Source organism: Onychomys torridus, chromosome 1 (assembly GCF_903995425.1).
Source record: "Onychomys torridus chromosome 1, mOncTor1.1, whole genome shotgun sequence".
In the NCBI taxonomy this organism is placed as follows: Eukaryota; Metazoa; Chordata; class Mammalia; order Rodentia; family Cricetidae; genus Onychomys; species Onychomys torridus.
In genome coordinates, this window is record NC_050443.1 from 121,460,101 (window position 1) to 121,481,188 (window position 21,088).

Consider the following 21,088-nt stretch of genomic DNA (forward strand, 5'->3'; position numbering starts at 1 on the left):
GGCAAGCCCATGAGCCAGGCAGAAGACGCTGCTGCCCTTGGGCAGAGGCACATGCAGGGGAGAGGGGTGCCCTGAAGGGCCCTCTAGTCAGAGAAAGGGGCCAGATGACACCCCACACCAGCCCTGTTCTCAGACCATGCAGGTCCCCACAGGACAAGGTACAGAGGGCTGGCTCTCAGACTCCATATGAGCAAATGTGACAGAACCACCCATGATCCCACTAGAAGCCAGGACGGGGGGTGGGGGGGTGGGGGTGGTGGTGGTGGTGGTGGTGGTGGTGGTGGTGGTGGTGGCTTCTTCAGGTGTGGGTGGGAGGGGGAGGGCTTCTCATGTGTTTCCTGCTCTAGATGCCCCTCCTTGGTCAGAAGCCACATCAGGGTTCTGCCTAGACAGGCCCATCCCCACATGAGGGCATCCTCTAATCCATAATGGCCATATCCACAGTGGAAAGCACTATGACTGAGCATGTCCGAGCACACTTGATGCTCAGTGGGTACAATGCTTGTTACCTTCAGAGGACTGGAATTCAGTTCCCAAGTACTCACACCAGGTGGCTCACAATGGCCTGTTTTGCAGCTCCAGATTATCTGATGCCCTCTTTTGGCCTCTGTGAGCACTCATGCACACACACATAGACACATGTTTGTACACATAAATAAATTTTTTTGTCTTTAGAATTTTATGTGTATGACTTTTTTTTTTTAAATTGGCATGCATGTCTGTGAACCACATAGGCTGCTCTCAGAGAGGACCTAGGTCAAATTCCCAGCCAGCACCCCATGGTGGCTCACAATCATTTGTAACTCAAATCCCAATGGACCTGATGCTCTTTCTGGCCTCTATGAGCATTAGGCATGCCTGTGATATACAGACATACATGTAGGTCAGAGGCCATAAATATAAAATAAAATACATTTTTAAAAGAGCATTTTTGTTTATTTCTTATGGCATTAAAATGAACATCTCTCTCTTCCTTGAAAGGTAAACAAAACCTGGAGGGTGGTAGTGGGCAGGGCCTCTAGTCCTGACCACCGGTGCTTTGAGATCATGCTAGGGATCCCCAGGGAGGAGATGCTTCCATACAGGTGATGGCTCTTCCAACATCCAGTCTTCTAGGCTCTGCTGTTCCCTCCTCTCGAGCTGTAGAACCTGGAGAGAAGCCCAAGAGCTGTCTCCATCACCCTTCAAAGAACCAGCTGCCAAAACCACCGGCCGTGGAAGTTATGGGTCACCCAGGGACAGAGTGCAGAGGGTTACGGGAAAGGCTTAGTGCGGGAGTCCCTGGTGGCCACTGTGGATGGTGAGATTCTGGGTGCTTCTATTTCTGCCCACTGTGAGGCCACACAGCTTCAAAATCCCTTGCTGATCTGTCGGAACTGCTGTCAAGCGGGTCTTGGTGGGAGGTAGGGTGGCCGAACCCTTATTCCCACTGAAGAAGCCAGAGCTTGGTGCTGGAGAGATAACTTAGTGGGGGAGAGCACTTGCTGCTCTTCCAGGGGACCCGAGTTCAGTTCCCAGGGATGATGTCAAGCGGATCACAACTTTTCCTAACTCCAGCTCCAGGGGGTTCAATGTCTCGAGCCTCCACGGGCACTTCACTCACATGCACATATCCATACACGCAGATTCATACATAGTTACGAAGAACAACAATAAATTAAACATCAGAGCTGATGCAGCTCCTACCCTCTGCCCTTGGTGGCTAGACTGTTCCATTCCTGTGACTCAGGGACAGCAGGATTCGGGGATAAAGCATGTGGGTATCAGCTACACAGGGTGCAGGCTCTGCGTAGACAGTGAGAACACAGGACAATGGTATCCTGACCCACGTCTCAGCTTCCGAGTGGCCACCACCTGCTTCCCAGTGGCAACTCTACCTCCCACTGTCCCACTGACTTCCACTGAGTCTTCTGAGTTACTGGGGGTGGGGTGGGGGTGGTTCCCAAAGTCAGTTGGATACAGAGGCACTTCTTTGCAAGGGGAAGCTCATAGGGTTTTCCAGCCCCACGCCAGCTTTCTTTGGCCCTGGCACCACTACTGATCAAAGGGACCAGATGACTCTCAAGGGCAGGGGACCACCTGGCAGCATCCCTGCCTTCCTTCTGCATGTCAGAAGCCCTGACTCCAGCATCAGGATGACCCTGTTGGGCACCTAACAGCATGGAGGTGGCAAGTATATCTTGCACCCTCAAAGTGCACGCTAGCTGCTCAGGGTCCTTGCCATAGCCGAGGTTCCTGACAGTTCTTCTGGTCCCTTGGGTTCTGCAGCTCAGCAGAGCACTGTCCACGGTTTTCCAGCTTTAATTGTTGTCCCTGTGCTGAGCAGCTGGCCCTCTCTTCAGTGGAGCAGAGCCTCGCTGAGAAGGAGCTGTGTCTAACTTGCCATCTGTGGGTGTTCTCTACTGTGGTCTTCAGAAAGGACAGAGGTGGGGGTAGGGGAGCTAAGTTTGCTTTAGTCAAAGATGTGGTACCTTCAACCCCAGCACTCCAGAGGCAGAGGCGGGAGGGTCTCTGTGAGTTTGAGGCCAGCCTGGTCTACACTGCAAGTTCTACAAGGCTACAGAGAGAACCTGTCTCAATATATATATATATATAAATTAAGCCTGTGGTGATGCACACCTTTAATCCCAGCACTCAGGAGGCAGATACAGGTAGATGTTTGTGAGTTCAAGGCCCTCCCGGTCTAGATAGTGAGTTCCAGGACAGCCAGGGCTGTTACACAGAGAAACCTTTGGTCTTGAAAAACCAAACTGAATGTGTGTGTAAACAATCCCATTGCTGAAGCAAGGACAGTAGCATGCCATGTCATTTTCCACATGAAAAAGTTTCTTCTCAAGGGAAGCCCCTCGTATATCCTCCCAGGCATGATGCACCAAGCTCTCTCGGGTAGGGCTCACCTGGTTATCGATGCAGTGGAACTGCCAGGGCCACATCGTGTTGTACAGAAAGGGCCTCAGGTCAAACCTGTTGTCGTCAGGACTGTAGCTTTCAGCATGATACGCTGGCGTGAGGGTTGTCATCTTGTGCCTGTTCATGGAGTACTTTGAGAAAAACCGCTTCACCTTCTCAGCCACCTGGTGGGCGAGAGACCAGTGGGCTTCAAGTCAGAAAGGCAGGAAAGACTCAAGGCTAAGAGGTCTGCTTTTGGGAGATGTAAACGGCCAGCAGGTGCCAGCCCTGGCCCTGCCTTTTCCTGACAGCAACATGGAGACCTATCAGCTTGGCTGACACTGGCTGAGCTGCAAAACTGTAGAGTCCTGGTTCTGACAGCCCAGTGCTGTGCTCCTGGAGGCCTCCAGGTGGGTCTATGGGCCCAGTGATGTTGTAGAATAGTAGTTTAAGGTGTGTTACATTCGCTTATGCTGTGGAACATTTGTTTAATGATGCAAAGATGAGCTGCATTATTTTATGTTGCATTTGTTTAACTCTGTGAAGCTGTGCTACTCTGCCTGTCTAAAACACCTGATTGGTCTAATAAAGAGCTAAATGGCCAATAGCAAGACAGAAAAGAGAAATAGGCGGGGCTGGCAGGCAGAGAGAATAAATAGGAGAAGAACATTAAAAAAGAGGATCAAGGAACAAGAGAACAGGAGAAGAGGATAACAGGGGCCAGCCACACAGCCACACAGCCACACAGCCACACAGCCACAGAGCCACAGAGCTGGCCATGGAGTAAGAGTGAAAGTAGGATACACTGAAGTAAGAAAAGGAAAAAGTCCAGAGGCAAAAGGTAGATGGGATAATTTAAGTTAAAGAAAGCTGGCTAGGTTGGGGATTTAGCTCAGTGGTAGAACGCTCGCCTAGCAAGCGCAAGGCCCGGGGTTCGATCCTCAAAAGAAAGAAAGCTGGCTAGAAATAAGCCAAGCTAAGGTCGGACATTTGTAAGTGATAATAAGCCTCCGGGTGTGATTAATTTGGGAGCTGGGTGGCGGGCCCCCAAAAGAGCAAAAACAACCAGGTACACAGTACGTCCTCTGGCAAGTGGAGTCTTGAGGCATTCTGAAGCCTCTGTACCACACCAGCACACCCGCATGGCTGGCCCAAACTTTGGGCAGCCAGGAATCCCAAGCTGGTGAAGATGACAGTGCACAATGTTACTGTGTATGAAATGAGTTTATCAGTTTGGGGGTCACCCATAGGTGGTTCAACCTGATGTCATACATGGCTTTACCTGTCTTGGTGTCCAGCTGTCTTTCCACATGTTGAGCAGTTTGCAGAACATGCTGTAGGGCCCTGCCTTGGCAACCTTCCGAAGCCTGCCGAAGACGGAGAGTTCCGAGTATGTCATCCCCATGTCTTCCTGTGGGGGCAGAAGTGTGTTTAAAGCACAGTGGGGTGCTGCTGGGAGGGACCTCAGAGCCTCTTGCAGTTGAGGACTAAATGTCCAGGTGAGGCTCAACAAGGGTTCTCAGAACTCACTGGGTGCCAGGGGATGTAGGTTTGGAAAAATAACCAAGACCCTGCCTGCATGGGAGGTGAATGACTCTACTCCAAGGCTGCTCTGAGGGAGGGAACCTGCTGTGAGCAACCTGGTTTCCTAGCTCGTCATCCTCACTCTGCCTCTGACCCACCCTGTCATCCCCTTCTTCAGCCCTAACCACAACGAGAAAGCTAAGGCAGAGTGTCTGGGGTCAGTGATTCCATTGGCCAGAGTGAGCCGGAGTCCCATGGCAGAAAGGTTTCCTTTGGGCAGAAGGAGGCTGTGGAGGGAGGGACCCAGTGAGAAGGGGAGACACATCCGCTATGACAAAGCCACCGTCATTACCTCATCTGTCTGAGACACCTGCCCGTTGGCTAAGGGCTCCAGCTCTGCAGTGGCCGGCGCTGACAGGATGCTGTAGTTAAGACACACTGAGTCAGTCACCAGGGCTGCTGACATGCTCGTGAGCTCTGGCAGGACATCTCTAGACAGACTGCAGTCGGGCTGGCCATGCCTGGCAGGGTCATGCCTGGGCTCATGATCCTGAGGCTTCAGGACCCAAAGGACAGTGGATCAAAGTTGGTAAGGAGGTGCAGAGCACAGGGCAAGGGCCCTCCACTGCAGGAATGTTAGTAGCTGTGGTCAGGAGACTGGACCGAGAGGGTATGGTGGGGTAGCTGGACATACCGCAGGACACTGGGGAGGACCCCCAGCCTATGCCTATGAGCTGCCAGGAACGAACTCTTTGTGACAACCAAAGGGACCTCCACATATTGTTAGAGGTCCCTTGTAGACATGACTGAATGCAAGGACAGCAAGGATAACACTCACATCTGCAGAGCAGGAAGCTGGAAACGCTCGGCGCAGAACTGGACAAAAGCTCTCAGGTCTGTTTTGCTGATGCCGCCTATGGGGTTGATGTCCGCACTGGAGCAGTCATACTTGGTCAAGTAGCCGAGGAGACTGCCAGGGAGAAAGGATAGTGTCCCCATGGTTTCTGGCATATTGCTGGCTATGAGGTCCACCAGCGCTGGCCAAGGGCTCCCTTCTTCCAGGGTCCCAGAAGTCAGAAGCCCAGCATAACCCAGGCCCTGGAGGAGGCCAGCAGGTTGACATTAGACACACTGTGTAGACACCTATCTTGGCTCAGAATGCTTGGGTACCACCATCTGCTCACTGGGAACCACTTGTCTAGAAGGCCAGAGACCGCTAGGTGGAGCTGAGGGACAGAGGCCTCAGAAGGGGAGATGGGACCTTGCACAAGTGCACACTTAGCCTGACAGAACACTCTGATCTGGAGCTTTGGCTCAGTGACCTCACATAGTAAAAAGGGCCCTGAAGATGTATTGAGGACTCCAGGCAGAGATGGACCAGGATTACAGGCTGGGTTTGAGAAACAGTTCCAGGTCTCCTCACAGGGAATAAGAATTAGAGTCATGGCCAAAGGGGCCATCAAGATGCCGAAGGTGTGAGGATAAAGGGAGGGTTGGGTTGGCGGTGGGTGTAGGGCAAGCCTCCAGAGGCCTGGGGGAGGACCAACGGCCTCAGCACTTTGCCAGCTTGGAGCAGTTGCCCTGCAGTGACCGTGAGAACAAACAACTCAGAGCTCACACACCTCCTAACCCCGCCCACCTGCCATAGCTCTGCCACAGGCCACTGTGTTCCCTGGTGAGACCACCCACTCCTGGCCACAGGAGGGTTTCTGCTGACCCAATGGCTCCAAGCTAAACTGGCAAATAGTGACGCATCTACTAGCCTCGGTTAAGTGTCTTCAGGTAGAACAGAGGGATGATGAAATGGCGGTGGAGCTCAGATGGCCACCAGAGACATCAGAGGTGCTCACAGAACATCCTGCTCTCCTTCTTCTTTCATGGGACAGACCACTCTCCATGGCCTCATGGACCCTGGCAGGACTCTGGCCTTCCTTCCTCTACCTCCTGCTAGCTGACATCAACCATCAGCCATGGTTGCCTATAGTGTGCTCCTGTCCATTGTTCTGGATTTACTTTGATCTTCTGTTGGCAAGAACGCTCCCCACCCCAATGCACCCTCACTCATCTGTGTGTCACCCACAGGCCTGGGACAACAGCCCTCCTTCAGAAGGCATCCACCAAGTAGCTTGCCTAATGTTGGGAACCCAAGCTTCTAGCTCCCCTGTCCCTCCCTGACAGAGGTCCCTGGGCCTAAGCTGTGTGTACAAATGACATGGTTGGCACTGAAATCCTGCATTCCTCCCGGGAGGTGGGGTTTCCGGCAGGTGTCAACAGAAGGTGCCTGCCAGCCTGGGCTCACCTGTACCCCAAATACTGAATGACCAGCTGCCCAGGAGGTGGCCCTTTATACCAGCTGTCAGCAGGATGTGGAACTGGATGTATCCCTTGTACCATCATTGGGAGCAGGCCTGGCAAACTGTGCCAGGCTGCTCTTCCTTACCCACCCTCACTGCCAATCTGTTTACAGCGGAGGCCACAGCTCCAGTACAACTCTACACCAAGTTCCAAGTCCTCCTAGCAAGTCATCAAACACTCTCGTGTAACTCACTGGGCCCAAAATGTCACAGGCCCCCATCCATCGTCCTTACGGCTCATCATCTCTCCTCAAGCTCTTCACTCACTGCCTCTCTTGGCACCAGCTGCTTTAGCCGGTACTGCATGAGCGGCAGCAGCTAGGTGCTGCGGCAGAGGGATGGCAACCCCACTGTGCTCCTGTCTCATCCTCTCGACCCCACCCCCCACTGGTGATTCCTCTCCCTCAGGCACAGGGGGATGGCCCTGAGGTTAAAGAATTTCCTCCACAAGGATGAGTGCTGTGGGATATTTGTACACTGTGTGAAGATGCATTGCTGTGATTGGTTTAATAAAGAGCTGAATAGCCAATAGCTAGGCAGGAGTCTAGGCAGGACTTCAGGGCAGAGAGAGGAAGTAGGAGGAGATAATCGAGGCACCAGGGAGATACCAAGGAGACACGGCGGGAGTTGGACATACTGAATGAAAGGAAGGAAAAAGGCCACATGGTAAAATGAAGACGAGTAGAGGCAGGTTAATTGAAGTTATCAGAGCTAGTGGGGCAAGCCTGAGCTAAGGCCGAGCTTTCATAATTAATAAGGATTAATCTTTAATAATTAAATCATGTCATTATTTGGGAGCTGGCTGGCAGGACAGAAAAGCTCGTTCAGATCCCAGTACCCACATAAATCTGGACACAGCAGACCATCTGTGATCCTGGCACTCCTATGGAGAGATGGAGAGAGAATCCCAGAACCTCGCAGGACAGCTAGCCTGGAGTCTACAGCCGTGAACAATAACAGCCTGCTTCAAACGGGTAGAAGGTGAGCACCGACACTACATTGTCCTCTGACCTCCGCACAGGCCATGGCACATGCTGGCTGCACGCATGCACGCGCACGATGCTGGCTGCACGCATGCACGCGCACGATGCTGGATGGATGGGTGGGTGGGTGGGTGGATGGATGGATGGGTGGGTGGGTGGTAGTGTATGTATATATGTTGGGTGGATGAATGGATGGGTGGAGTGAATGTATGTATGTGTGGGTGGATGGATGGATAGATGGTTGGGGGGTGTGTACATATGTATAGGTGGGTAGGTGGATGGATGGATGGATGGATGGATGAATACACTGGTGGATATACAGATGTGTGGGAGGGGTACAGATGTGTGAGTAGATGGATAGGTGGGTGGATGTATGTATGGGTGGGTGAATGGATGGATGGATTGGCAGGTGGATGGGTAGATGGGTGGTCAGAGTAACGGATGGACAGATGGGTAGACAGACTGGTGAAATGACAATTGATGAATACACGATGTTTTAAAATCCCTCAGCTAATGAGGAGCACGTGAGAACAGTTAGGAGGTGAAGTGGCTCACCTAAGGGGAGCAGGGAAACCAAGCCTGGGAAGGGGACCTACCAGTCTCCACTGCTGGGTCTGAGGTCGGGTGGATTTTATCTGGAAACAAGAGGGCCACTGGATGTTTGGGGTTTTTTGTTTGTTTGTTTTGTTTTTAAGATTTATTTATTATTATGTATACAGTGTTCTACACACCAGAAGAGGGCACCAGATCTCATTATAGATGGTCTTGAGCCACCATGTGGCTGCTGGGAATTGAACTCCGAACCTCTGGAGAGCAGCCAGTGCTCTTAACCTCTGAGCCATCTCTGCAGCCCCTACTGGATGTTTTTTAAGCAAGAGAAAGAGGCATTTGTCTTCAATTCACACAGAAAAGCACCTGTCTTGTTTGGAGTGGAAAACTGTTTGCAATGAAATGACCTATGATGCATGGGACAGGAAAGGAGGAGGCGGTGGGAGCCCCAGTGTGGCTGACAGGAGCGGAGGCAGGTCAGAAATGGAAGCAGCCTGCGCTGGATGAGAGTGGGCTGGGCTCGGAGCAGATAGCGGTTTCTTGGTCTGCAGTCTCTGGATATCCAGATATTACAGGGAGACTGTGTCTTGAAAGGACCAAACTTCCACCAGCCACACCCACCTCTCATCCACATTGGCAGATCCGAGCACAAGAAGGCCCCCTCGAGCGCCCCGGGACCAGAGGCTCAGCTGAGCAAACAGGTAGGCGAGGACCATCCTTATCCGAGCCTGGATGAGGGAAGAAGGCAGTTACCCTGTGCCAGGACCCAGGAAGCAGCTGTACTATGATGCAATCCTAGTGCAGGAGCAACCAAGTCAGAACACAACACAAGATGAATCAATCTGTCCTGTGCCGGGGTGATGGGGGTGGTGGTAGGGAGCCTCCCATGCTCCTCCTGCACCAGTCCACAGCAGGGTCATAGTACAGCAGGGTCACAGCAGGAGGCAGGCACTGAGTAGTGGTAGCCAGGAAGATGCCCTCCATACTATTTACCATTTGAGAGGTGGCCATGCACACATGGGACAAACAGAGCTGGCATTACCCAACAGACAAGGCCTGGGACCTTTCCTCTCCCTTTTGACACAGGGCATGTAGGCTAACCAAGGTAGCCCAGGGGTGGGGTAGGGCCAGCCAGACCAGGACTGGATGAAATGCACAGGTAGGTCCCCACATACACCTGTGTGTGGTCATGTTCCAGCGCACAGCCTCACCAAGGCTCAGATGGGCACACACTCGGCACACACTTTCCCATGTGCTCACACTCACAGACCTGCAACCCAAAGCATGGCTGTGTGGCCATCGTCTCTAGTGAGGCTTACAGGCGGTTACCCCAGCATTGCCCATCACATCACCAGGCTCCCTGTCTTCTGACTTCCCTTCCACACCTTTGTGAGGATCAGGGCCAGGCTCCAACACTTACCTGCACATTCTGCAAAGCCAGGTTCTCCCTGCTGCTCCCTCCGTGTGCTGAAAACCGAGGGAACTTCCGGGTCACCAGGCTGAAGATGCCCAAGACAGCCTTCACGGCAGTGTCAATGCTCAGACTGATGTGGTAGCTGGAAGGGCAGGGGTCAGAGGGGTCAGCACAGGTGTGCTAAGACATGCTCTTAACTACCTTTGAAAATTATTTCTTTGGCCTGGGTAGAGTGGTGCACGCCTTTAATCCCAGCACTTGGGAGATAGAGGCAGGTGGATTTCTATGAGCTCCAGGTCAGCCAGAGCTACAGAGTGAGACCTATCTCAAAAAGAAAAAAAAATTCACTTGGATCTGGAAAGATGGCTCAGCAACCTCATGGTGGCTCACAACCACGAGTAACTCCAGTTCTAGGGGATTCAATGCACTCTTCTGGCACTCATATGCACATGCCCACACTACATAGATAATTAAAAATAAACATTGTCTTATCACATGTATGGGGGCGGGGCACGTATTCCACGGCAGGTGTGTGGATATCAGTGAATGACTTCTGGGAGTCAGTCTCTCCTTCCAGCATGTGGGTGCAAGGGACTGAATTCAGGTCAACAGACTTGGTGGCAAGCACCTTTACCTACTGAGCCTTCTTGCTGGCCCTCAATTATCATCCTAGAGCATGTGACTCAACCATAGTCAGCCCAGTCATGACACTATAAAACCATGACTACCCTTCATCAAGTTCCAGAATTCACCATGCCAGAAAGAAATCCTGCCTAGCAACCATCATTCCCTGCTCCCATCCGCCCCAGCTTGACTATCGCCAGTCCACTGTCTGGACTGATAAATCCACTATGGATATGCCAGGCTGGGCAATTCACAGCAATAGAACTGTGCACGTTATGGCCTTTGATACCTGGCATTTTTCACTCAGCATGACAATTCCAAGGGTCACATATGCTTTAGAGGCATGCCACACCTTTTGCCATCAGAGTAGTACAAAGCTAACAACCAGGGGCGTCCTGTAGATGTAACTTGTAACTCCTTTGGGCATAAGCCCAGGTACAGAACTGCTGGTAGGGAGGCCTTTGGCTGTACCCATCAATGTGACAGGCAGTTTCTTGGTTTTCTGAAGAGCCAGAATAAAAGAATATTCTAGATGAGGTAAAATCACACCTCCTGGAAAAGTCTCCCTGATCCTCCCCACACGGCCTGTGAGCTGCGTCCAAAGACTGCTGGACCAGCTCGATGGTATCCCGTGCACAGGAATAGGTGACCTGCAACTGCACCTAGAGGCAGGGCTGGGTGACGGATGTTTATGTGTGTACATGTGAACTGTACAGTCTAGGCTCAAACCCACGGCAGCCTTTCACTCAGCTGCCAGGTGCACACAAAGACACTGCAGCCACAGGCTTGTCACAAGCTCTGACCTTTGCCATGGTGCCAGCCTGAGCTCGGCACAGGATGGAGTCCTACCTTCCAATCTGCTGAGCCAGTTCTGTGGCCCTGCTGTGGGTCTCCTCGGAGGAGTTCTCACTGGCCATGTAGCAAGTGGTGAGCAGGCGTCCACAGAGCTCCTGGGGATCTTGTGGGGTGTAGCCGTTCTCGTCCACCAGGCTTTGGATATCTGTCAGCACTTGCTGATCTGGAGCCACCGTGGCAGGATGAGAACTACTGTGCACGAAGTCCTGACCTCCTTCCCAAGTGCCCAGGCAGCCAGCCCACATCTTCCAAGTGTCAGCCTCCACCCACCCCCCTGGGGCCCACGTAGGTACCAGGTCCCCCTGGTCTGATCTTGAGCTCCCATTCATTGGCCCCAGTCCATCCCTGAAGTCCACTTAGTTATCCCCCAGTCTGTTCAGTTTCCACAATCCATCTCCCATGTTCCCTTGCATCTAACTCCTATTGATCACCCCAGAGACCACCAATCTAGCCTGGCAGCAAGTCCCTCTCTCAGGTGCTTGCACACTGGTCCCTGTGCTCACAGGGCTAGTTGTGCTAACACACTGATCTGTGTGTTAACACACACTAGATAGACCAACCTATGGCCTGTGCTGGGCTAACTCTCTGCCACTGCACTGCACTAACCCACTGCTCTGCACTAACTGAGGTCTGTGTAGGGCTAGCCTGTGTTCTGTCCTGGGTTAACCCACTACTCTGCACTGTACTAACCCACTGCTCTGTGCTATACTAACCTAATCCATGGACCTGCACTGCACTAACCCACTGCTCTGCACTAACTGAGGTCTGTGTAGGGCTAGCCTGTGTTCTGTCCTGGGTTAACCCACTACTCTGCACTGTACTAACCCACTGCTCTGTGCTATACTAACCTAATCCATGGATCTGCACTGCACTAACCCATTGCTCTACACTAACTGAGGTCTGGGTGGGGCTAGCCTGTGTTCTGTCCTGGGCTAACCCACTGCTCTGTGCTGTACTAACCCATTCCACAGCTCTGCACTGCACTAACCCACTGCTCTGCACTAACTGAGGTCTGTGTAGGGCTAGCCTGTGTTCTGTTCTGGGCTAGCCCTCTGCTCCTGCACTGCTCAGGCTATTCTTAGTGCCACTGCACCCGTGGTGAGATACGGACTTGACCTAGGTTGCCAGACCCCAAAGCCTATGTGTGTGCCCCCCCCCCCCAACCAGGGCTGTACTGCTGACAGACAGTGGCAGGCAGACAAGGCCACATCTGCTAACTTCCCAGGAAAGGCTGTTACTCGCCTGAGTTCTGGGACTTGAATAGGACAGACAACATCTATGGCCAGCCATGAAGCCTCCCTCACCCACAGTACTCATGACCTGGGTTTGTCCTTCACTCCGACTGGTTCCCAACCTGAACTCTCTCCTCAGAGCAGTGGACATCATGTCACCTACTTCCGCTTTGCACAGCCTCGCAGACCAGGCAGCACATGGAGTAGACGATGCAGGCGCTGGCTGCACTATCCACACCGCCACTCAGGGGCAGGAAAAACCCAGCCTGGAAGGGGCCGACCATGTACAGTGTGAACGGAGCTGCGGATAGGCTGTGCCCCACCCAATCTCCAGCCTAGCACTACCCGGTGAGCCCCAGACTTCTACAGAACACAGGGCTCAGCATCATCCCTGGGCAAACGACCCACTTGTATGACAGGTTCCCTAAAGGGCAGGAGATGCCACTCAGGATCCCAGGCTGTCTTTCTGGCCCTAGAGGTGCACATGTTGGGAGACGTGGAAGTTCCTCTGCCTTTCAACAGCTCCACAGACCACCACATGGCTTCAAAGTGGGCTTCAGCCATCTGGCCTCTGGCCAGTTCAGATACACTCCCCAAAGAAAAACATCACTAACCCGCCCTAGACTCACACACCAACCAGGAGAGCCCATGGGGGTGGGTAGGAACTAAGCACCCTACCTGTTTGCTCCGTCGAAGGAAGTCCCAGAGCCAGCAGGCAGGTCCGAGGCTGCAGGAGATAAGCGTTGAGTCTGGAGGCACAAGCCTGGCTCACTGCACCTGTACAGTGGTCCTGCATGGGGCCCCCAAAGGCAGCGCAGAGACACAACCCTGAGCCTGGGCTCTTGCTAGGCCATCTGCTATCATAAGCACTTCATGTCAATCTGGGCAGTCTAACAAGTCTAGGGGAAACCCTAGAGATATCCCACATGAAATGGGCACACTGAGGCCTGGCTTAAGGACACAGTACAGGCAGACTACCCTAGGCAGAACCAGGAAGCCTGGCCTCATCAGCCACAGTGACTCTTTTTTGGACAGGGTCTCACTATGCAACTCTAGCTGTCTTACAGCTCATTATGTAGCAACCACTACATCTTAACTCCAGTGAAGCAGAGGGTCCACCCCGGGCAGATTTTGGGAATCCCTGCAGCCCTCACACCTGGCAAACGTTGGCGGCCACTGGGATGGTGGTGGCCATAAAGCAACAGGATCCAGACCCAAGGGGCACCTACCTTATCTCCTCCTCAGGGCTGTGGTATGTCCACTCCACAGGTTCTGACACCAGTTCCAACAAGTCTTCACTGTCCGAGAGGGCAAAATCCACATTCACCCGGGGGTATGGGCTCACCCTGCTTGCCTGTTGCGGGAGGACGTGAGGACACAGTGGCAGCTGCAGTTTGGAGCCTTCATGGGTGAGGAACAGGGCTCTAGCAGCCATGGGAGACACAGACAGGCCCACAGGGAAACAGGACGGACTCATCAAAGTTGACAGGTACTGACAAGGGCTTGCAAGGGCAGAGAAGTTACAGACTTTTCCCAGTACTGTGGGAATGGGAGGGGGAACAGCCACTTGGGTAAGCAGTCTGATAGCTCTTCAGCAGCCTGGACATGAGGGCCCCATGTGAGCTGGAGGACTTATTCCTGGACAGATACACCCAGGAGAAAGGAACCCATGCTCACTCAAAACTCTGGAGGAGGGGTGAGCACCCAGTGGTATGGCTACTGGGTGGAGTATTACTGTACCCCAAAAAAGAGCAGAATCCCATTATGCTTCCCCACGGTGGACCCCAAAGATGCTATACTTAGTGAGAGGAGCCGGGCACACAACAGCAGCCACAGTTCAGCACCATCTCTGGCCCCATAGCTTTGGTCAAGCCCACAGCATACTAGGCTACTAGCAAGGCCTGGCTGAACACTCAGGTTGGTGTTTCCCAGGGCACTTACCTCCAGGTTCCGAGATGAGATCTCTGCCCTGTAGCTCCGGACGTCCTCCAGGTCCAGGGTGGCAGTGAGGACCTCCTGGATGTGGAAACGAAGAGAAAGCACAGGACTGCTGCCCCACATGAATGGGTCAGACGTTTATGGCAGGAGCTGGGCATCTGCTGCCCCTAGCAGGGTGAATGGCACCACTACCCTCTCGAACATTTTCTCCTCTTAAAAAAAGTATTCTAAATTATGAGTATGTGTGTGTCCTGAGTGCTATGTGCATGTGAGTGCAGTTTCTGTAGAGGCCAGAAGAGGGCACTGTTGTTCTAGTGCTGGAATGAAAGGCGGTTGGAAGCTGCCTGACATCAATGCTTTAACCTGAACTATCTCTCCAGCTGCATCTCTGTCTGGTTGACACCAGAACCTCAACTACATTTAGACATTTCCCAGGGACACACTAGTTACAGCAGGGGACACAATTCTGTCAGTAACAGGGACAGGGAGAAGTTTCAGGAAATACTCTTTTTTACCTAAAAGACACACAGAAACAATGACTCCTTTTCCAGTTCTGAACACAGTGACTTATAGATGGGATGGCTGAAGCCACTGGAGCCATTATGTGACCAGAAAATTAAGCCAACACAGAGGAAGGCTGAGGAGGAGAACAACATGGGGAGTAACATGGCAGTCCACACCCACATCTTCTAGTGTGCAGCTCCCCAGGCCCTCTGAGGACTGTATGGCTCCTAAGGTGGATCAGTACATTTGTGCAGGGCTGTCCTCTGCCTTCCTGTCTCTTCTCTGTATCCTCACACCCCTCTGCCAAAGGATTGTGATGACACTTCCACCCTGTCCCTCGCCTGGCTGGCCTCATAAAGCCCCTCCCCATGAGAAGTAAGGGGTTTCCTCTGTGCTTCCCATCACTCAGGGCCCAAGTGGGATGTGATGGTTAACACTGATTGTCAGCTCGATGCAATCTAGAATTACCAAGGAAACAAATCTCTGGGTATGTTTGTGAGGGAGTGTCTGATTGGGCTTACTGACGTAGACACACTCTGAATGTGGGTGGCACCAGCCTGTGGACTGGGGTCCCAGATTGAATACAAAGTAGAAAGTGCTGAGCTCTTCATCTCTATGCTTCTGACTGTGGATGTGATGTGACTGGCTGGCTCACATTCCTGCTGCCGCACCTTCCCACCATGATGGCCTGTGAGCCTCAAACTGTGAGTCAAAGTAAACCCTTCCTCCCTAAAGAACTCCTGTCAGGTACTGACATTAGAGAGAAAAGTTATTAATGCAGGTATCCCCTCCCAACACGTGCAGTCCAAGCCATGGGGGAGCTGACAGGTCTTGGACAGGCCAGATGCCCCTGAGGATAACATCCCCAGTTAAGTCTGATGGTCACCATCTCTTATGACAGGACCGGGCCTAGTGTCTGCTCATCCCTGATTGGGGGGTTTCATCCTGTCAGCCTCCAAAATGAGTCCAACATGCTCAAGAGCCCTGTGTCCCGACACTATGGTATCTGCCCCAATGTGCTCACTTCAGCCCCGGGTTCTCCTCCATAGCTCATGCCCAGCAGGGACATTTTCCTCTGCTCTCTTCAGCCAAAACCTGCCCTAAGGGGATCCCTCCTCACGGCTAGGGAGGGGGAACTATACAGATGAGCAGTCAACTGACTGGGCAGTGTAAAGGCCGCTCCCCATCCCCATGCTTGGCTTGTTACCACATCATCCAATGAGAACTGAGTGCCCTGGGCAAAGATGCTCCCATTCATGGCAATCATGGCGCAGCCATCATAGTAGAGACGGTCACCGTCACAGCCCTTCTGGTTGGCTAGCAGGTAGATGCCACCATTCTAGAAGAAGCAGAGCTATCAGTGCTTTATATAACCTGTGACTGCCACTAGAGCTGAACAGGACACCTAGATGCCCCAGTCTGCCATTCTCCACCCAGTCCCAAGTTGCCATCGCCATCCGGACTCTGACAGATACAGTAGGTACAGGTGGGGACACAAAGCCCCACGCCTCCAGTTCATGTGGCCTTGCCAGGTGTTGTGCTACAATTGCCTTGAAATTGAAACATCAGGAAGTCAATAATGTACAAGTCTCAGGAAGTTCCTGAAACTTAGCAGATGCACAAGGCCCCTCCTCTCCAAGGTCCCATAAGCAGTAAGGACTGCTGAGAGGCCCTCAGACCAGCCAAGCTGCCTGGAGGAGACTCTCTGGTCTGTCAAACTGCCTATAAATTGTGAAGAGTGCTCCAAGGTTCCAACTTTTTTGAGTTGTCCATGGGACTTTGGTGATGCAGCTGCCTCTAATTCATCCCTACTCCTGTCTGTAACCCCTCACCTATTGCTGAGTAATTCCAATAAACTCATTGGTTTGCCATGTTGAACTTTGATTACTTTGGTCTATCACTGGTTCCCTATCTGGGGTGAGTAGACCTGTTGAGTCTTCTTGAAATAATGTCACATGACACCAGGTGTCGGGCATCCCACAGAACTTTTACTTTCCCTCAGCTCACAGTGCAGTACTGCTGTCCCTATATGACGGGGCCACTGCAGCTAGGGCAGTGTGATGGGGCAGCATTGAGCTTCAGGGCCACCAGAAGCACTGATGACTGTGGGTGACCTCTGTGAGGGATAGATGTTATCCCCTATCTCTGCCCATCTTCAACTGGGGGCCAATCTATCTGCACCAAGGACTAACAGTACTGCGCCACTGTGTCCAAGGTCAGTGGCAGGTACATGCAAGTTCGTATGTGTCTCCATGACAATTATGGACAGGAACACATCCTGGTTCTCTGTCATAGCAGTGTCAATCTGCTTTGAATGATGGCAGTTAGGGCCTGGTGATACCAGGAAGAGAAACCTGGGAGGAACCAAGCATGGCTATGGAATGCAGCCTCAAACCACACCGGAAGTGTGGTATGCACTGGAGGTGGTTGAGCCCTGCCCCAGGTGCCGTTGCTCTTGGGGATTCCTCTGATGAAGCCTTAACTTGTGACACTGCTCTATCCACCCTGCCCAATGCCCACCTTGGAAGTGGCCATGGTCACCAGATCCACCCTGGCGTGGGCTTTGCGTAGCACGTGGTGGCTGCCTGAGGCATTGGTGATGATCTCCACACCATCCAGGCCCATGTCGATGTGGGGGCTGTTGAAAGAGGCAGGTGGAATGACTGCTGGGCTCCGGTGACCCCTCAGCTCTCTAGGGGGACCTCCATGGTTAAGGCCATGACCTCAAGAGGCTGCAAAGCCTGAGTCTTCCCACTGGTCAGCCCAGGATGGGGAGTGGGTGGCGTAGAGAGCTGGCTGACCTGCGCGGTGTCCAGAGCTCCTCACAGACCTCGCTCCCAACACAGGTGTCCCGGGTGGCCAGTACCACATCTCCGAAGGGCACAGTCTCCTGCAGTGGAAAGAAAAGACCAGTTTTGATCCTAGGGCTGCTTACTGGGCTACACACTGGCCTCCAACATCTTGAAGGCTACTATACTGTTCCAGGCCCTTGCTAAGGCTTTCCTCACCTTGGGTGTGCCAGCCCCAGCATATTCGACTTCTGCTGACCCCGGGCTCTCCCACTTCCCTACTCAATGACCATGAGACACACAGTTCTACTATGGCTGCAGCAGGTCCTTTCCTCCACTCCATCTCCTGTCACCAACAATGTCACCATTTACCAAGGAGGCAAGCAGAGTGAGGACCCCAGGTCCACAGCACAATGAGAGGGATGAAGCTCAGAGATGTGCCCACCACCGGCTGACTGTGATCTCCTAGAACGGGCCCAGATCACAGAATACCTCTGCCGAGGGCTGGCTGGCTCCTGTGGCCTGGCTTGCAATCAGCCGTCCTGGTGTCACCACGGAAGGTCAGCCCTGGGCTTCCCATCTACCCAGCTACGCTTTGACTCCACCCAGGAGCTCCTCCTGTGCCCGCCCGCAGCCTGCACTGGTAGGAAACCCTGGGAAGGATGCACCTGCTTTGTCAGGTCCTGTAACATCCGAGGGAGGACATATTCCTCAGTTTGCCTGAAAGGAAAGAATCAAAGCATGGCAAAGCTGAGGGGCAGTCCTGGGAAACAGGAAGCATGGCTCAGGCGTGGGCTCAGTCTAACCATGTCATGCTCCCGAGTGTTGTGTCCTCAGAGACCTATGCCAGACACTGCAGAACTCATGCATACTGGGGTGTCTCTGCCTCTCAGTGTTTTCTGTGGGACTGGGGGAGGGGTGACTAGAATCAGGTCGCTGTTCCAAGGGAGAAATCAGGGTTTCTCCTCACCCTGGAAAAGTCCTGTGACGTTCACCCACAGACACAACCACACCTACCTTACGAATGAGACAATAGGATTACAGTCTACAGCCTTTGACGGGCAAAGTATTTACCACACACAGCTTTGGTCTAGGGAGTCTCAAAGATCTACTCCAGTGGACTTAATTATATTTAAAAAAAAAAAAAACACCTATAAAATAAAAAGCTAACATTTGGGGGCTGGAGAGATGGCTCAGAGGTTAAGAGCACTGACTGCTCTTCCAGAGGTCCTGAGTTCAATTCCCAGCAACCACATGGTGGCTCAGAACCATCTGTAATGAGACCTGGCACCCTATTCTGTATATATAATAAATAAATCTTTTTTTTTTAAAAAGCTAACATTTCTGACTTCAAACAAGCCAATGCAAGGCACGCTGCTCAGACACCAAACGCAGACTGTTCTATTCACTTTAGAATTTGTGGTGTATGGGCATAATGCCAGTGGTTCTTCTACTGAAGCACAGTGCCAGAGTCATAGAGCTGTGTGGACAGGCCTCTCCCACCTCCTCCCCCATCAACAGAGGGAACAGAATCAAGATTCCCACAGACCCTCTCATGGCCACACCATCCTAGCGAAGTCCTCTGACCCCATCTGTAGGTCAGGAAGCAGCAATGTCCCTAAACCAAAATGTTGGTGAGCCACCAGTACATTGGTCCTCACCCTTATCAACTCATGCAAAGATCACTGAGTACTGACCTGCTACCCTAGCACTGTACTATAGTATAAGATCCTACGTCAATAAACCACAAAACAAAACAATAACAAAATACCCTTATTATTATATAAAATAAAAAGTTACTGGGTGAATGGCCTCTCTGCCCCATATATGGGTCATCTAAGGATGGACCAAACAGGAAGGGCAGGAAGATGCTAGGAAGCCATTTCTTTTTATTTTATTCTTATATTAATTTATTCATTGTATGTATAAGCATATGGATGTGCACATGCCATGGTGCTTGTGTAGAGGTTAGAAGGCAACTTTCAGGAGCCAGCTTCTTCTGGAAAGGCCATTACTTAAGATATTTTTAAAATTTGTATTTATGTGTACACATGTGTCTGTGTGTAGGAATGTGTATATGAGGACAGGTGCTCACAGAGGCCAGAAGAGGGCATCAGATCCCCTGGAACTGAAGTTACAGACAGTTGTGAGCTGCTTGTGGATGATGGAAACTGAACCCAGGTCCTCTGGAAGAACAACCAGTGAGTGCTCTTAACCCCTAAGCCATCTCTCCAGCTCCTCATTCTTAACTTGATTATTATTTTTTAAGATAGAGTCTCACTGTGTAGCCTTGGCTGGTCCGGAACTATGCAGACAAGCTTGGCCTTGAATACACAGAGCTCAGCCTGTCCCTGCCTCCTGTATGTTGGGATTGAAGGTGTGTGTCACCTATTCTTGTGTGGAGGGAAATTTTAACCATATTGTAATTGGATAATATAGCACTCTCGGAACACATCCAGAACACAGAAAAAAAAAAAAAAAAAAAAAAAAACAACTTCATAATATCATAATATTAAGACCAAAACATAACACAAGAGATACACCACTCCCCAACAAAACAAAACAAAACAAAACAAAAAACCTCTAACACTGCACTGGCATACAATTCTAGAAAGTAAGCCAATTTCTGAATAAACCTTAACAAACTCAATCTAACTCTTTTGCTTGTTTATTGGGTTTTTTTTTGTTTTTTTTTTGTTTGTTTGTTTTTGAAACAAGGTTTCACGGTGTAGCCCTGGGTGTCCTAGAACTCTCTCTGTAGATCACGCTGACCTCAAACTCAGAGATCCACTTGCCTTTGCCTCCTGAATGCTGGGATTAAAGACACCACCTGGCTGAATCCAAGTTTAATGTCCCACATTCACTTGGAATTTAAGCAAGGGCACAAAGGTTTACTCTCTCTATTCACCTGACATATTTGAACTTCAAACTGGACTTCAACATTTATTCTCTGTTGAAGAGAATGACTCAGCAGTCAAGAACTGAGTTCCTGGGTTGGGGATTTAGCTCAGTGGTAGAGTGCTTGCCTGGCAAGCACAAGGCCCTGGGTCTGGTCCTCAGCTCCTCCCCCCCCCCCCCAAAAAAAGGACTGAGTTCCGTCCCAGCAGCTGTGAATGGCAGTTAACAACTGGCTGTAACTCCAGCTCCAGAGGAGCCATGGCCTTCTTCTGGCATCTGTAGGCTCTGCATTTATGTGCACATACCCCCACACAGACACAAACACATAAATAAAAATAAAATGTTTTTTTAAAATTCACAGTAAAAACAAAGGGTGGTGGAGAAATAAGTCTGAAGCCAAATGAAGAAACTCAAGGAGATTTCTAGTTAGTTAGAAGGAAGGCAAAAATCCAAGCCTTCTGTTGTAGGGATAATCTAAAATGTTGTAGAAATGCTGCCTGGCAAAAGTGAAGAAGATGGACTGAGAAATGTAAAT

General features: G+C 51.6%; 1 protein-coding gene across 6 annotated transcripts in view; it reads right to left on the reverse strand.

Moving 5' to 3' along the window:
* Window positions 1–931: 931 nt before the first annotated feature.
* Nadsyn1 (NAD synthetase 1) overlaps window positions 932–21,088 on the reverse strand; it is a 28,303-nt gene continuing 8,146 nt past the window's right edge. For 5 of the 6 annotated variants that reach the window (XM_036199999.1, XM_036200017.1, XM_036199986.1 and 2 more), the window contains 16 exons: window positions 18,324–18,375; window positions 17,668–17,756; window positions 17,387–17,504; window positions 16,074–16,205; window positions 14,366–14,440; window positions 13,654–13,778; window positions 13,103–13,151; window positions 12,588–12,690; window positions 11,187–11,355; window positions 9,720–9,855; window positions 8,921–9,027; window positions 5,252–5,383; window positions 4,766–4,835; window positions 4,172–4,300; window positions 2,898–3,074; window positions 932–1,149 (listed from right to left, as the gene is read on the reverse strand). In XM_036199999.1, coding sequence (XP_036055892.1) covers window positions 1,051–1,149; window positions 2,898–3,074; window positions 4,172–4,300; window positions 4,766–4,835; window positions 5,252–5,383; window positions 8,921–9,027; window positions 9,720–9,855; window positions 11,187–11,355; window positions 12,588–12,690; window positions 13,103–13,151; window positions 13,654–13,778; window positions 14,366–14,440; window positions 16,074–16,205; window positions 17,387–17,504; window positions 17,668–17,756; window positions 18,324–18,375 — 1,762 coding nt within the window. In that variant the 3' untranslated portion in view covers window positions 932–1,050. Of the gene's footprint in view, window positions 1,150–1,686; window positions 1,786–2,897; window positions 3,075–4,171; window positions 4,301–4,765; window positions 4,836–5,251; window positions 5,384–8,920; window positions 9,028–9,719; window positions 9,856–11,186; window positions 11,356–12,587; window positions 12,691–13,102; window positions 13,152–13,653; window positions 13,779–14,365; window positions 14,441–16,073; window positions 16,206–17,386; window positions 17,505–17,667; window positions 17,757–18,323; window positions 18,376–21,088 lie in introns of all 6 variants that reach the window. The other variant, XR_004945940.1, reaches the window with a different exon arrangement.